General features: G+C 43.5%; 1 protein-coding gene across 5 annotated transcripts in view; it reads right to left on the bottom strand.

The window, feature by feature from the left end:
• The window catches only part of LOC115204121 (colorectal mutant cancer protein), a 121,687-nt gene that overhangs the window by 36,493 nt on the left and 71,987 nt on the right, over positions 1–13,207 (bottom strand). For all 5 annotated transcript variants that reach the window (XM_029769446.1, XM_029769447.1, XM_029769448.1 and 2 more), the window contains 4 exons: positions 11,942–12,031; positions 6,870–7,018; positions 2,550–2,690; positions 210–310 (listed from right to left, as the gene is read on the bottom strand). In XM_029769446.1, the coding sequence (XP_029625306.1) occupies positions 210–310; positions 2,550–2,690; positions 6,870–7,018; positions 11,942–12,031 (481 nt within the window). The remainder of the gene's footprint in view (positions 1–209; positions 311–2,549; positions 2,691–6,869; positions 7,019–11,941; positions 12,032–13,207) is intronic.

The raw sequence follows: 13,207 nt of genomic DNA, 5'->3' as shown, positions 1-13,207 counted from the left end.
AATGAAATGAGTGAGAGTGGAGCAATTTATAAAAGAGAGTATGTAATGAGTAATAGATTAAATGAGTATTTTTGAGAGGTGGCCTCTTTGCTTTGATTGGTTGAAGTTCAACTGTGGGTCTCTGAATGTAGGAAGAAAGAAATCAGCACTGATCAAAGAACAAACGAGCCTGTGTAGGCATGAAGAGTGAGTGTGTGTGTGTTACTCACCTACGTCGCCCACTCCGGCAGCTCTGAACTGGCCCAGTACCAGACTCTGTTCACTCTCCGCCAGCGTCAACAGCAGCTCATAGGCCTCTATACACTGTTCACTGGGAGAAAGAACACACATACGGGCTGACAAGGTGAAAAGTCTGTCGATGTGCCCTTGAGCAAGGCACTTAACCATAATTACTCCAGTGGCGCCGAACTTCTATGGCTGACCCTGTAAAACAACACATTTCACTGCACCTATGTGTATGTGACAATAAAACATCTTATTATTATTTTGGTTAACATTCACACACTTATAAAGTATCTCATAGGCCCCTGATCACTGATTAACAAAGAACCCATAGACAAATATGTGAGCTAAACCTATTTGCACTACTCAACAACTGAATGATAACACACATCAACTCTCTCTCTCACACACGCACACACACTCTTAGTGGAGGAATGCAGAGGCCTCTTGCGTCCACTTATTTGTGCTGCACTTTCATCAAGCGTTCAAAAGGACCATGGCTGAGAGGCGCTGATTTCTATTTAACTACAGTCATTATAGCATGTGTTGTGTGTGTGTGTGTTTGCCTGGGGCTCAGAGATGGAAGAAAAACAATCCTGTGGAAATCTTTTAGCGAGGCAATATCATTTAATCAGTCAATGATTACACATCAGGGGAAAAAAAACACCTCTACTCCAAACAAATACAGAGAGAGCCTGGGTAATTAACCAAGTATTACGCCTACAAAGAAAACTCCTCATTTGTCCAGAGGAAGTCTGAAGCCTGCACTCAATTTAGACATTGAACATATATTTAATTTATTTTGTCCTCATAGCTAGTCTCTTTATTCTTTATTTTGAGTGGATTTGAGGTAGGTCAGATGTTTGTGTGTGTGTGTGTGTGTGTGTGTGTGTGAGAGACTGTTGACACTAGAGGGCCAGACCTGATTTAAAGACACACGTTTCCCATTTACGCACTCACGCACACGACTGCTAGTTCAGCCGTACCAAAACAAATCCTGTGGAGACCTTTATACCCTTTAATAGCTCACACCAACACTATGAGTTAGTCACTCTCTCAAGAATGGAAAAAAAAAGTTTCTGCCTGAAAAACACCAAAGAATTGTCAGCATCACCACCAGAATACACTCTGATGTTTTATCTTACACACATAGAGAGAGCGAGTCTTGAAGAATCTTCCACCACATATCAGACACACACACACCGCAGTCCCCCATCCACCCTCGCTCCAATGAAAGTCTATCTCTTCCCAAATGGCCCAACGGGGTGACCTCGCTGACATTATACTCGGTGGGGCTGAATTCAATGAAAGCGCTGGCACCAGGGTTACAGGGGGAAATATATACATTGAGAGTGTGTGTTTGTGTGTAATGTAACTGGTGTGATATTAACAGTGTGTTGTGTACTCCGGTGTAATGGGCAAGACAATTAATTATCTTTTATTGCTATAATGTTTCTATTTCGGTGTCTGTCAGTCTATTTCGGTGTCTGTCAGTCTATTTCGGTGTCTGTCAGTTTACGCATCTGATCATAGCTAAGCTTTGCCGATGAGGCAACGTGAGTACCATCTTCCTGAGACATGCTATGGCAGAATGCCATGAGAAACACACGTAACATTACCATATCATGCCACCACAACATAACATTCACCCAACATCAACAGCTAAAAATGCTACTTTTTCCATTTGAGGTTGGCCATTGGCAGAAAGTCTCCCTAAATCTTGCCACGCAAGAAAAGGGTTCAAAACAGAACTTTTCTGCATCTCATAACATCACCACAGAATAAGCATAGTTGGATGATTAGCATTATGCTAATCATAAATACCACTCAGATTAGATCCGTTTTCCTTTCGTTTCTCGTTTGCGTTAGCTTTGCTGAATGGGCACCTTCAGGGCAACTTATCAGAGAAGAGCTCGCACACAAACACACAGACCTCTTGATTGGCCAAGGGGATGAGAATGCTAATGAGATGTGGATGGCTGCTACCTAAGGCAACGTACAAAAGAGGCCCTGACCTCTGCGAAAGCAGCCTAATTATAATTACCGGAAGAGGCTTCTAATGAGGTAGCATTAGCATGGCTCTGACGGTTACAGCTTGATAAAGGTTTTTGTTAGCTAAGCAAATTAAGCTTGTCCATAGATGTGGATGAAGACATTTGGATTCAGATTTTGACCTTGTTGACGTGTTTCTTTCTTTCTGTCTGGCACTTGAGCACAAGCATGAGTGTGGGAATGTGAGTAATATGTATTTTGCATGCTCCACTAAGTTAGGCCTTGCTTTGTATGTGCGCACGTGAGAGTGTGTCCATCCGTGTGTGTGTGTGTACCTGTACTGCAGTGCCAGTCGTAGGGCGGTGGCGTTGGACTCGTATTTGCCCACCAGCATGCTCATCCTCTCTGCGTTGCCCTTACACTCCTCCAACGTGATGGTCAAGAGGTCATTCTGAGACTTCAGGTGCTCGATGCGGCTGGAACACACACATTAGTCATCATTATTGGATTACATTTACTGTATAAAGTGCTTGTTATATCTCAAAGCACTTCACAGTGCAACTCACCCCTCCACCAGCGATTTAAAGCACCCACCTGGGTGATTCACGGCAGTTATTTTGTGCCAGATCGCTCATCACACATCAGCTATTGCAGTAAAGGGAGTGTTAGGGGACAAACGGACGGTGCAACTATAGCCACCCTCCTCTCTCTTACTCAAATGGCCTTGGTTTTATGGGTAGATTATATGAGAGTAGCTAGTGACACGTAACTATCCATATAATTAAGGTTGGCAATAAAGCACTCAGGGCTTAATGAAGAGAAAAGAGGGCGTGTCCGCAGCCTGGTGGTTAGACATCCCATAAAAACATGGGCCAAATAACAACCTTTAAGTAGACACACCCCAAAATCAAGGTCACAGGTTACCAGGTGCCAAGCTATCCCCTTCATTTTGGATTGGCGCACTTATGATGTATTATACCACTTATGAGGTATGAAAATGGTTTGATTTTAAGGTAAACTATCCCTTTAAGCGTACTTATCCATTTGGATAAACCTCAAAAAAAGAGTGCTCGTAATGTGTTCTTTGTTCGAAAAAATTGAAAACTGAACAATTACCGCGATCGTGACATTCGATTTGGCCTGAGAGACAGACCTACAGAACTGTATAAGAAGTGTTTCACAACATTTCAAACCCATCTGCTTTAAATGTCTACTAAGTCTGAAGCTCTGACTGGAATGAAGTGATAAAACGCAAAGGAATTACAAAGGATTACGACTTAAGCCCTCCTACTGAGAACACTCAGATCTCCACATCTCACTTCCAAATAGTCAGGATTATGAGGAAACGTCATAACATAATTCGCTAAGTTTGAAATCCCCCCAAAGATCCTAAAGTACACTGTTTGAAGAGTTACTACTTCATTCGCTTGGAACAGACTTCTGAAGGGAGTTTTTTGAGGAAAAGAAGAGCTGCAAATAAAACTGGTTTTATATAAATTCACCTGCATGTTGGAACACAACTATTGAACATGTGCCTGAATCGGGTTCATTCATAGGCTTGGGCTTTCTTAAAGGACCCATAATGAAGACTCGCTGATAGAAAAGTACCTCTAGTGTGAATCTCTAAACAACAGTGTAGGTTAGGGGGATGTCAATACTACAGTTTACATTTTAAACATGGCCTTTTTTATCCTACATCAATACAAAGCAAATTCGTGTATTTTACCGATGTAAACTTACATACAATGCATTCGGAAAGTATTCAGACCGTCCACTTTCTCCACATTTTGTTACGTTACAGCCTTATTCTAAAACTGATTAAAATGCCCCCCCCCATCATCTACACACAATACCCATAATGACAAGTGAAAACAGGTTTAGATTTTGTGGGAAATGTATAAAAAAAAAAAAAAAAAAAAAAATGTAACATTTACATAAGTATTCAGACCCTTTACTCAGTATTTTGTTGAAGCACCTTTGGCAGCGATTACAGCCTCGACTCTGCTTGGGTATGGCGCCAAAAGCTTGGCACACCTGTATTTGGAAAGTTTCTCCCATTCCTCTTTGCAGATCCTCTCAAGCTCTGTCAGGTTGGATGGGGAGCATCGCTGCACAACTATTTTCAGGTCTCTCCAGAGATGTTTAATCGGGTTCAAGTCCGGGCTCTGGCTGGGCCACTCAAAAACATTCAGAGACTTGTCCCAAAGACACTCCTGCGTTGTCTTGGCTGTGTGCTTAGGGTCGTTGTCCTGTTGAAAGATGCACCTTCGCCCCAGTCTCAGCGCTCTGGAGCAGGTTTTCATCAAGGATCTCTGTACTTTGCTCAGTTCGTCTTTCCCTCGATCCTGACTAGTCTCCCAGTCCCTGCCGCTGAAAAACATCCTCACAGCATGATGCTGCCACCACCATGCTTCACTGTAGGAATGGTGCCAGGTTTCCTCCAGACCTGACGCTTGGCATTCAGGACCTCTATACCAGGTGGTGTCAGAGGAAGGCACAAACAATTGTCACCTTGACTCATATTGTCAAAGACACCAGTCACCCTAGTCATAGACTGTTCTCTTTGCTACCAGATGGCAAGCGGTACCGGAGCGCCAAGTCTAAGTCCAAGAGGTTCTAAACAGCTTCTACCCCCAAGCCATAAGACTCGCATATTACCGCAATTACCTTGACTAACTGGTGCCCCCGCACATTGACTCTGTACCGGTACCATCTGTATATAGCCTTGCTATTATTATTTTACTGCTGCTCTTTAATTATTTGTTACTTTTATTTGTAACTTTTTTTGTTGTTATTTTCTTAAAACTGCATTGGGGCAGTATTTTCATTTTCTGATGAAAAGCGTACCCAGAGCAAACTGCCTAATACTCGGGCCAAGAGTCGAATATTTGCATATTATTAGTAGATTTGGATAGAAAACACTCTGAAGTTTCTAAAACTGTTTGAATGATGTCTGTGAGTATAACAGAACTCATATGGCAGGCAAAAATCTGAGAATTGTAGTTCTTCTTTTGAATCCCTATCGAAACTATAGTGTCTGTGGGGTCACGTTGCACTTCCTAAAGCTTCCATTGGCTGTCAACAGCAGATGGCAGAAAATAGGAGCTCAGTCAATGAGTGGACTCCCTGGGACCAGTGAGTTGTTTACTGCGCAGGCACGTTTGGTGCGCCGCTCCTTCTTTTTACTCTGTAATGAATACGCTATTGTCCGGTTGGAATATTATCGACGTTTTATCATACAAAGACCCTAAGGATTGAATGTAAACGTTTGACATGTTTCTACGAACGGTAATGGAACTATTTGACTTTTCGTGTCTGGATTTACGCTCGCGCACGAACAAAACGGAGGTATTTGGACATAAATATGGAGTATTTTCGAACAAAAATAACATTTCTTGTGGAAGTAGGAGTCCTGGGAGTGCATTCTGACGAAGATCAGCAAAGGTAAGAGGATATTTATAATACTAATTCTGAGTTTAGTTGACCCCAGAACTTGGTGGGTATCTGTATAGCTTGCTTTGATGGCTGAGCTATGTACTCAGAATATTGAAAAATGTGCTTTCTCCGTAAAGCTATTTTAAAATCTGACACAGCGGTTGCATTAAGGAGAAGTATATCTATCATTCTTTCAATAACTGTTGTAAATTTTATCAACGTTTATGATGAGTATTTTTGTAAATTGATGTGCTCATTCACCAGAGGTTTTCGTGGGAATACATTTTCTGAACATCCTATCGCCAATGTAAAATGGGGTTTTTGGATATAAATATGAACTTTATCGAGCAAAACATACATGTATTGTGTAACATGAAGTCCTATGAGTGCCATCTGATGAAGATCATCAAAGGTTACTGAATATTTTAGCTGTATTTTTGGTTTTTGTGATGCATGTCCTTGCTTGGAAAATGGCTGTGTGGTTTTTCTTGTGAAGTTTATGTCCTAACATAATCTAATATTAAAGCCTTTTTGAAATCGGACAATGTGGTTAGATTAACGAGAAGTTTATCTTTAAAATGGTGTAAAATAGTTGATTGTTTGAGAAAATGAAATTATGAGATTTTTGCTGTTTTGTATTTCGCGCCATGCTATTTCACTGGCTGTCCCGCCTAGCCCAGAGAAGTTAAGGGCTTGTAAGTAAGCATTACACTGTAAGGTCTAAACCTGTTGTATTCGGCGCACGTGACAAATACAATTCGATATGATTTGATTCTGAAAGGCTCTCCCATCTCTACAGAGTAACTTTGGAGCCCTGTCAGAGTGACCATCGGTTTCTTGGTCACCTCCCTGACCAAGGCCCTTATCCCCAGATTGCTCAGTTTGGCCAGGAGGCCAGATCTAGGAAGATACTTGATTGTTCCAAACTTATTTAATTTAAGAATGATGGAGGCCACTGCGTTTTTGGGGACCTTCAATGTTGCAGAAATGTTTTTGTACCTTTCCCCAGATTTGTGCCTCGACACAATCCGGTCTCGGAGAACTACGGACAATTCTTTCAACCTTGTGGCTTGGTTGCACTGTCAACTGTGGGACCTTATATAGACAGGTGTGTGTACATTTCGGCATTAATGGTGGGATACAGTATTACTTTAATATGACATTACTTATAAGGTGAAGATCAGGGCTGTAAGTGACAGGCAACGTGGATTGAGTGTCACCTGTTAAGTCTCTCCGTCTCCACCTCAAACTCCCTGATCTTGTTTTCAGAGATGGCTGATCCGTGGGAGTAGAGGGTCTGGAAGATCTCCTGAATGTTGGAGCAGTCCTGGAGGGAGTGTGCCAAGTGCTCCGCCACATTACTGGACACCTGGGAGGAGGAGGAACAGGGGTACATGGGGGAAAGACTGACATTTACATCAATGGAGGGGAGTAGACAGCGCTTCAACCAATGTGAGTCAAGGTGCAGCCAAAAATCACAATGTAAAAACAGCACAATGGGAATTTAATGGGTCAGGCAGACTGAGGGGATTTCTTTGTGATCCTCCACTCTCTTAATCCACATTGAGTTTATACAGAGTGTGTTTATAACCTTTAATTATACAGATTGGTTTTTATTGAGATTAAACTCTTTTTCAAGAGATTGTATACAGGTTTTCTATTGAACTTTGCTCTCCCTCCTTTACATAATCTGCCTCAGCCTAGTCCCAGAGGAATACTAACAGTCTGCATCTCTTTCTCGCTCTTCCCTCTCACTCTCTTTCAAGTCTATTTTGGGTCAGATGGGTTCCAGCTAAAGAGAATTTTGGTGGCCAGAGAAGCCCTGGAATCATTAGGATTGGTTCCCGTCACTCACACCTGAACACACACCAAGGGGAGAGAGGGAGAAATAAAAAGAGATGGAAGGAAAGGGAGAGAGGGAGGGAGGGAGGGAGGCACTAGAGAAAAGAGGGCATCAGAAGAGGATTGAAAGAGGAGAGCGATAAAACGATGTACAGTTGTGGCCAAAAGTTTTGAGAATGACACAAATATTAATTTCCACAAAGTTTGCTGCTTCAGAGTCTTTAGATATTTTTGTCAGATGTTACTATGGAATACTGGAGTATAATTACAAGCATTTCATAAGTGTCAAAGTATTTTATTGACAATTACATAAAGTTGATGCAGAGTCAATATTTGCAGTGTTGACCCTTCTTTTTCAAGACCTCTGCTATCCGCCCTGGCATGCTGTCAATTAACTTCTGGGCCACATCCTGACTGATGGCAGCCCATTCTTGCATAATCAATCCATGGAGTTTGTCAGAATTTGTGGGTTTTTGTTTGTCCACCCGCCTCTTGAGGATTGACTACAAGTTCTCAATGGGATTAAGGTCTGGGGAGTTTCCTGGCCATGGACCCAAAATATCGATGTTTTGTCCCCCGAGCCACTTTTGCCTTATGGCAAGGTGATCCATCATGCTGGAAAAGGCATTGTTCGTCACCAAACTGTTCCTGGATGGTTGGGAGAAGCTGCTCTCGGAGGATGTGTTGGTACCATTCTTTATTCATGGCAGTGTTCTTAGGCAAAATTGTGAGTGAGCCCACTCCCTTGGCTGAGAAGCAACCCCACACATGAATGGTCTCGGGATGCTTTACTGTTGGCATGAGACAGGACTGATGGTATTGCTCACCTTGTCTTCTCCGGACAAGCTTTTTTCCGGATGCCCCAAACAATCGGAAAGGGGATTCATCAGAGAAAATGACTTTACCCCAGTCCTCAGCAGTCCATTCCTGTACCTTTTGCAGATTATCAGTCTGTCCCTGATGTTTTTCCTGGAGAGAAGTGGCTTTTTTGCTGCCCTTCTTGACACCAGGCCATCCTCCAAAAGTCTTTGCCTCACTGTTCGTGCAGATGCACTCACACCTGCCTGCTGACATTCCTGAGCAAGCTCTGTACTGGTGGTGCCCCGATCCCGTAGCTGAATCAACTTTAGGAGACGGTCCTGGTGCTTGCTGGACTTTCTTGGGCGCCCTGAAGCCTTCTTCACAACAATTGAACCGCTCTCCTTGAAGTTCTTGATGATCCGATAAATGGTTGATTTAGGTGCAATATTACTGGCAGCAATATCCTTGCCTGTGAAGCCCTTTTTGTGCAAAGCAATGATGACAGCACTTGTTCCCTTGCAGGTAACCATTGTTGACAGATGAAGAACAATGATTCCAAGTACCACCCTCCTTTTGAAGCTTCCAGTCTGTTATTCAAACTCAATCAGCATGACAGAGTGATCTCCAGCCTTGTCCTCGTCAACACTCACACCTGTGTTAACGAGAGAATCACTGACATTTAACTAGGCAGGTCAGTTAAGAAAAAAATCTTATTTTCAATGGTGGGCTAGGAAAAGTGGGTTAACTGCCTTGTTCAGGGGCAGAACAACAGATTTGTACTTTGTCAGCTCAGGAATTCGAACTTGCAACCTTTCGATTACTACTCCAACACTCTAACCACTAGGCTACCCTGCCGCCAATGCAGTGGAAATGTTTTGGGGGGGATTCAGTTCATTTGCATGGCAAAGAGGGACTTTGCAATGAATTGCAATTCATCTGATCACTCTTCATAACATTCTGGAGTATATGCAAATTGCCATCACACAAACTGAGGCAGCAGACTTTGTGAAAATGTATATTTGTGTCATTCTCAAAACTTTTGGCCGCGACTGTACCTTTGGAAAGTATTAAGACCCCTTGACTTGTTCCACATTTTGTTATGTTACAGCCTTATTCTAAAATTGACTCAATTGCTTTTTTACTAACCAATCTATACACAATACCCCATAATGACAAAGCAAAAACAGGTTTAGATTTTTTAGCTAAATTATAAAAAATAAACTGAAATATCACATTTACATAAGTATTCAGACCCTTTACTCAGTACTTTGTTTAAGCACCTTTGGCAGAAATTACAGCATTGAGTCTTCTTGGGTATGATGCTACAAGCTTGGCACACCTGTATTTGGGAAGTTTCTCCCATTCTTCTCTGCAGATCATCTCAAGCTCTGTCCGGTTGGATGGGAAGCGTTGCTGCACAGCTATTTTCAGGTCTCTCCAGAGATGTTCGATCGGGTTCAAGTCCGGGCTCTGGCTGGGCCACTCAAGGACATTCAGAGACTTGTCCCGAATCCACTCCTGCGTTGTTTTGGCTGTGTGCTTAGGGTCATTGTCCTGTTGGATGGTGAACCTTCACCCCAGTCTGAGGTCCTGAGCACTCTGTAGCAGGTTTTCATCAAGGATCTCTCTGTACTTTTCTCTGTTCATCTTTGCCTCGGTGACCTGTTCCTGTAGGTTCATACTCTACAACATTCGAAGAGTACGACCCTGCCTCACACAGGAAGCGGCGCAGGTCCTAATCCAGGCACTTGTCATCTCCCGTCTGGATTACTGCAACTCGCTGTTGGCTGGGCTCCCTGCCTGTGCCATTAAACCCCTACAACTCATCCAGAACGCCGCAGCCCATCTGGTGTTCAACCTTCCCAAGTTCTCTCACGTCACCCCGCTCCTCCGCTCTCTCCACTGGCTTCCAGTTGAAGCTCGCATCCGCTACAAGACCATGGTGCTTGCCTACGGAGCTGTGAGGGGAACGGCACCTCCGTACCTTCAGGCTCTGATCAGGCCCTACACCCATACAAGGGCACTGCGTTCATCCACCTCTGGCCTGCCCGCCTCCCTACCTCTGAGGAAGTACAGTTCCCGCTCAGCCCAGTCAAAACTGTTCGCTGCTCTGGCACCCCAATGGTGGAACAAACTCCCTCACGACGCCAGGACAGCAGAGTCAATCACCACCTTCCGGAGACACCTGAAACCCCACCTCTTTAAGGAATACCTAGGATAGGATAAAGTAATTCTTCTAACCCCCCCCCTAAAAGATTTAGATGCACTATTGTAAAGTGGTTGTTCCACTGGATATCATAAGGTGAATGCACCAATTTGTAAGTCGCTCTGGATAAGAGCGCCTGCTAAATGACTTAAATGTAAATGTAAATGCCTTGATCCTGACTAGTCTCCCAGTCCCTGCTGCTGAAAAACATACTCACAGCATGATGCTGCCACCACCATGCTTCATCATAGGGATGGTGCAGGTTTCCTCCAGATGTGACGTTTGGCATTCAGGCCAAAGAGTTCAATCTTGGTTTCATCAGACTTGTTCCTCATGATTTGAGAGTCTTTAGGTGCCTTTTGGCAAACTCCAAGCAGGCTGTCATGTTCCTTTTACAGAGGAGTGGCTTCCATCTGGCCACTCTACCATAAAGGCCTGATTGGTGGAGTGCTGCAGAGATGGTTGTCCTTCTGGAAGGTTCTCCCATCTCAACAGACGAACTCTAGAGCTGGGTTCTTGGTGGCCCTTTTCCCAGGATTGCTCAGTTTGACTGGGATGCCAGCTCTAGGAAGAGTCTTGGTGGTTCGAAACTTCTTCCATTTAAGAATGATGGAAATCACTGTGTTCCTGGGGACCTTCAATGCTGGAGAAATGTTTTGGTACCCTTCCCCAGATCCATGCCTCAAAGCAATACAGTCTCGGAGCTCTACTGACAATTCCTTCAATCTCAATTGGTTTTTGATCTGACATGCACTGTCAACTGTGGGATGTTATATAAACAGATGTGTGCCTTTCCAAATCGTGTATAATCAATTGAATTTACCACAGGTGGACTCCAATCAAGTTGTAAAAACATCAAGGATGATCAATGGAAACAGGATGCACCTGAGCTCAAATTCGAGTCTCATAGTAAAGTGTCTGAATACTTATGTAAATAAGGTATTTCTGTTTTTAATATATTTGCAAAAATGTATACAAACCTGTTTTCGCTTTGTGATTATGGGCTTTGTGTGTAGATTACTGAGGACCTTTTTTTATTTAATCCATTTTAGAATAAGGCTGTAACGTAACAAACTGTGAAAGAGTAAAGGGGTTTGAATACTTTCCGATGGCACTGTAGCTGGGTCTGTTGATAGTCCCCCCGTTCGAGGTGACGTTGTCAGGTCAATCTTTAGTGTCAACGGGGCTTTGTGGGTGCAGAGGGAGGGAGCAGTGGGGTATGAGTTACACCAGGTCTGTCACACCATACTGGTGATAGATACCCATCTCTGACACTTCTGCAGATGCTGCGGTTATCATCGGCCAGCTGCTACAAGGAAATGTCCTACCTACTGTCGCTCTCTCTCTTACTCTGTCTACCCCTCTCTCTATACTACTTACTTTGCTTTAACATCTTCCCCCTCAAAGCCTTCAGTATTGAATAGGCATCCAGTAGCCCCTTACCCCGATGCTGCTGATCTCTGATCCCAGAACAGGTCTCTCGGTGGAGGAAGACTCCGACCTGGTTTTAGACAGTTTCACCCGCTCCGCCACCTAGCAACAAGACAACAAACTGCTTGATCTCCAAGGCATTCCTAGTCGATCGCAAAACATTTCTATAAAACACCCAAGGATATAGCCTTACATTCCTACTTTTTTCTGTCTCGCACTGTTGGGAGTAGGTGCACTTTTTTCAGCTGCCATGTGTCTGAAGGTACCAACTCTGCGTGCCCAGAGAGAAAATCAAGTGCACCTACAGGCCTACGCATTGCTCAGATCACTGTGTCTGTCTGCAGCTTTCTCGAGCGCACAGCAAAGGAAGTTGATACTGTGATTTAAAAGCATCTAAAACCATGACTAAAGAGAGACTGTCAACAATTACAGCAAAGAGCTGCTGTTTTTATGACTGAGTTCATGTTGAATTTTTATTCAGCACTTTTATAAGCCATGAAATGCGCTTAACCACTCACACTGCAGTTTCAATGAATGAGTAGCAAAGTGTATCGATAGGCTTGCATTGTTATTATTAGCGACTGTCTTCTTTTATGTCAAAGAATATTTCACTTACTCTGGTCATAAGAGCAACAACATGAATTTGTACATGAGGCAGAACTAATGCGGTGTGACTCGAGTTTTGCCATCAGCGCAAGTTTCGCCATCCCCTTTTTGGTCTTAGCGGAGTGGGGAGGGCTGAGGGATGGTCTGATGGTGAGAGGCGGACCCGCTGATGTGCTCCCTCCGCTGAGACTTAGAGGCAGGCACAAGCAGTCCAGTAACATAAAGAAAGCACATTATTTCAATGTATGCTCACTCAGCTGTGCCTCACAAGTAATACAACAAATTATGATCTATTACCAGTGTGAAATGTAATGTCTGAGAAGAACATCATTGGCAGGGCAATTCAAGCATTGCATAATGAATTGAGCATATAGCCTAATGCAAACTTCATTTCTACAGAACTGTTTTTAATAGGTTAATGTTGCATAGGTTTACATTTTTTTCATCTGGGGCATATCTCAGCCTTCATTTTGACTCAGAAAGTGATCTCGGCTCAGAAAAGGTCCACTGCTCTAATGTATTGTATTCCCTCTGAGGCTCAATGTCAAGGACACACACGGGACTGTGGAAGAGCGAATGGTTGCCTGATTACCACTGTCCCTCTCTGGCTGGACAAGCCAAAGGCTAGTATGCTGATTAGTGTGTGTGTGTGTGTGTGTGTGTGTGTGTGTG

The sequence above is a fragment of the Salmo trutta genome, chromosome 12 (assembly GCF_901001165.1).
Source record: "Salmo trutta chromosome 12, fSalTru1.1, whole genome shotgun sequence".
In the NCBI taxonomy this organism is placed as follows: Eukaryota; Metazoa; Chordata; class Actinopteri; order Salmoniformes; family Salmonidae; genus Salmo; species Salmo trutta.
Note: the sequence above shows the minus strand (reverse complement) of the source record. Positions and strands in the feature narration are given on the sequence as shown.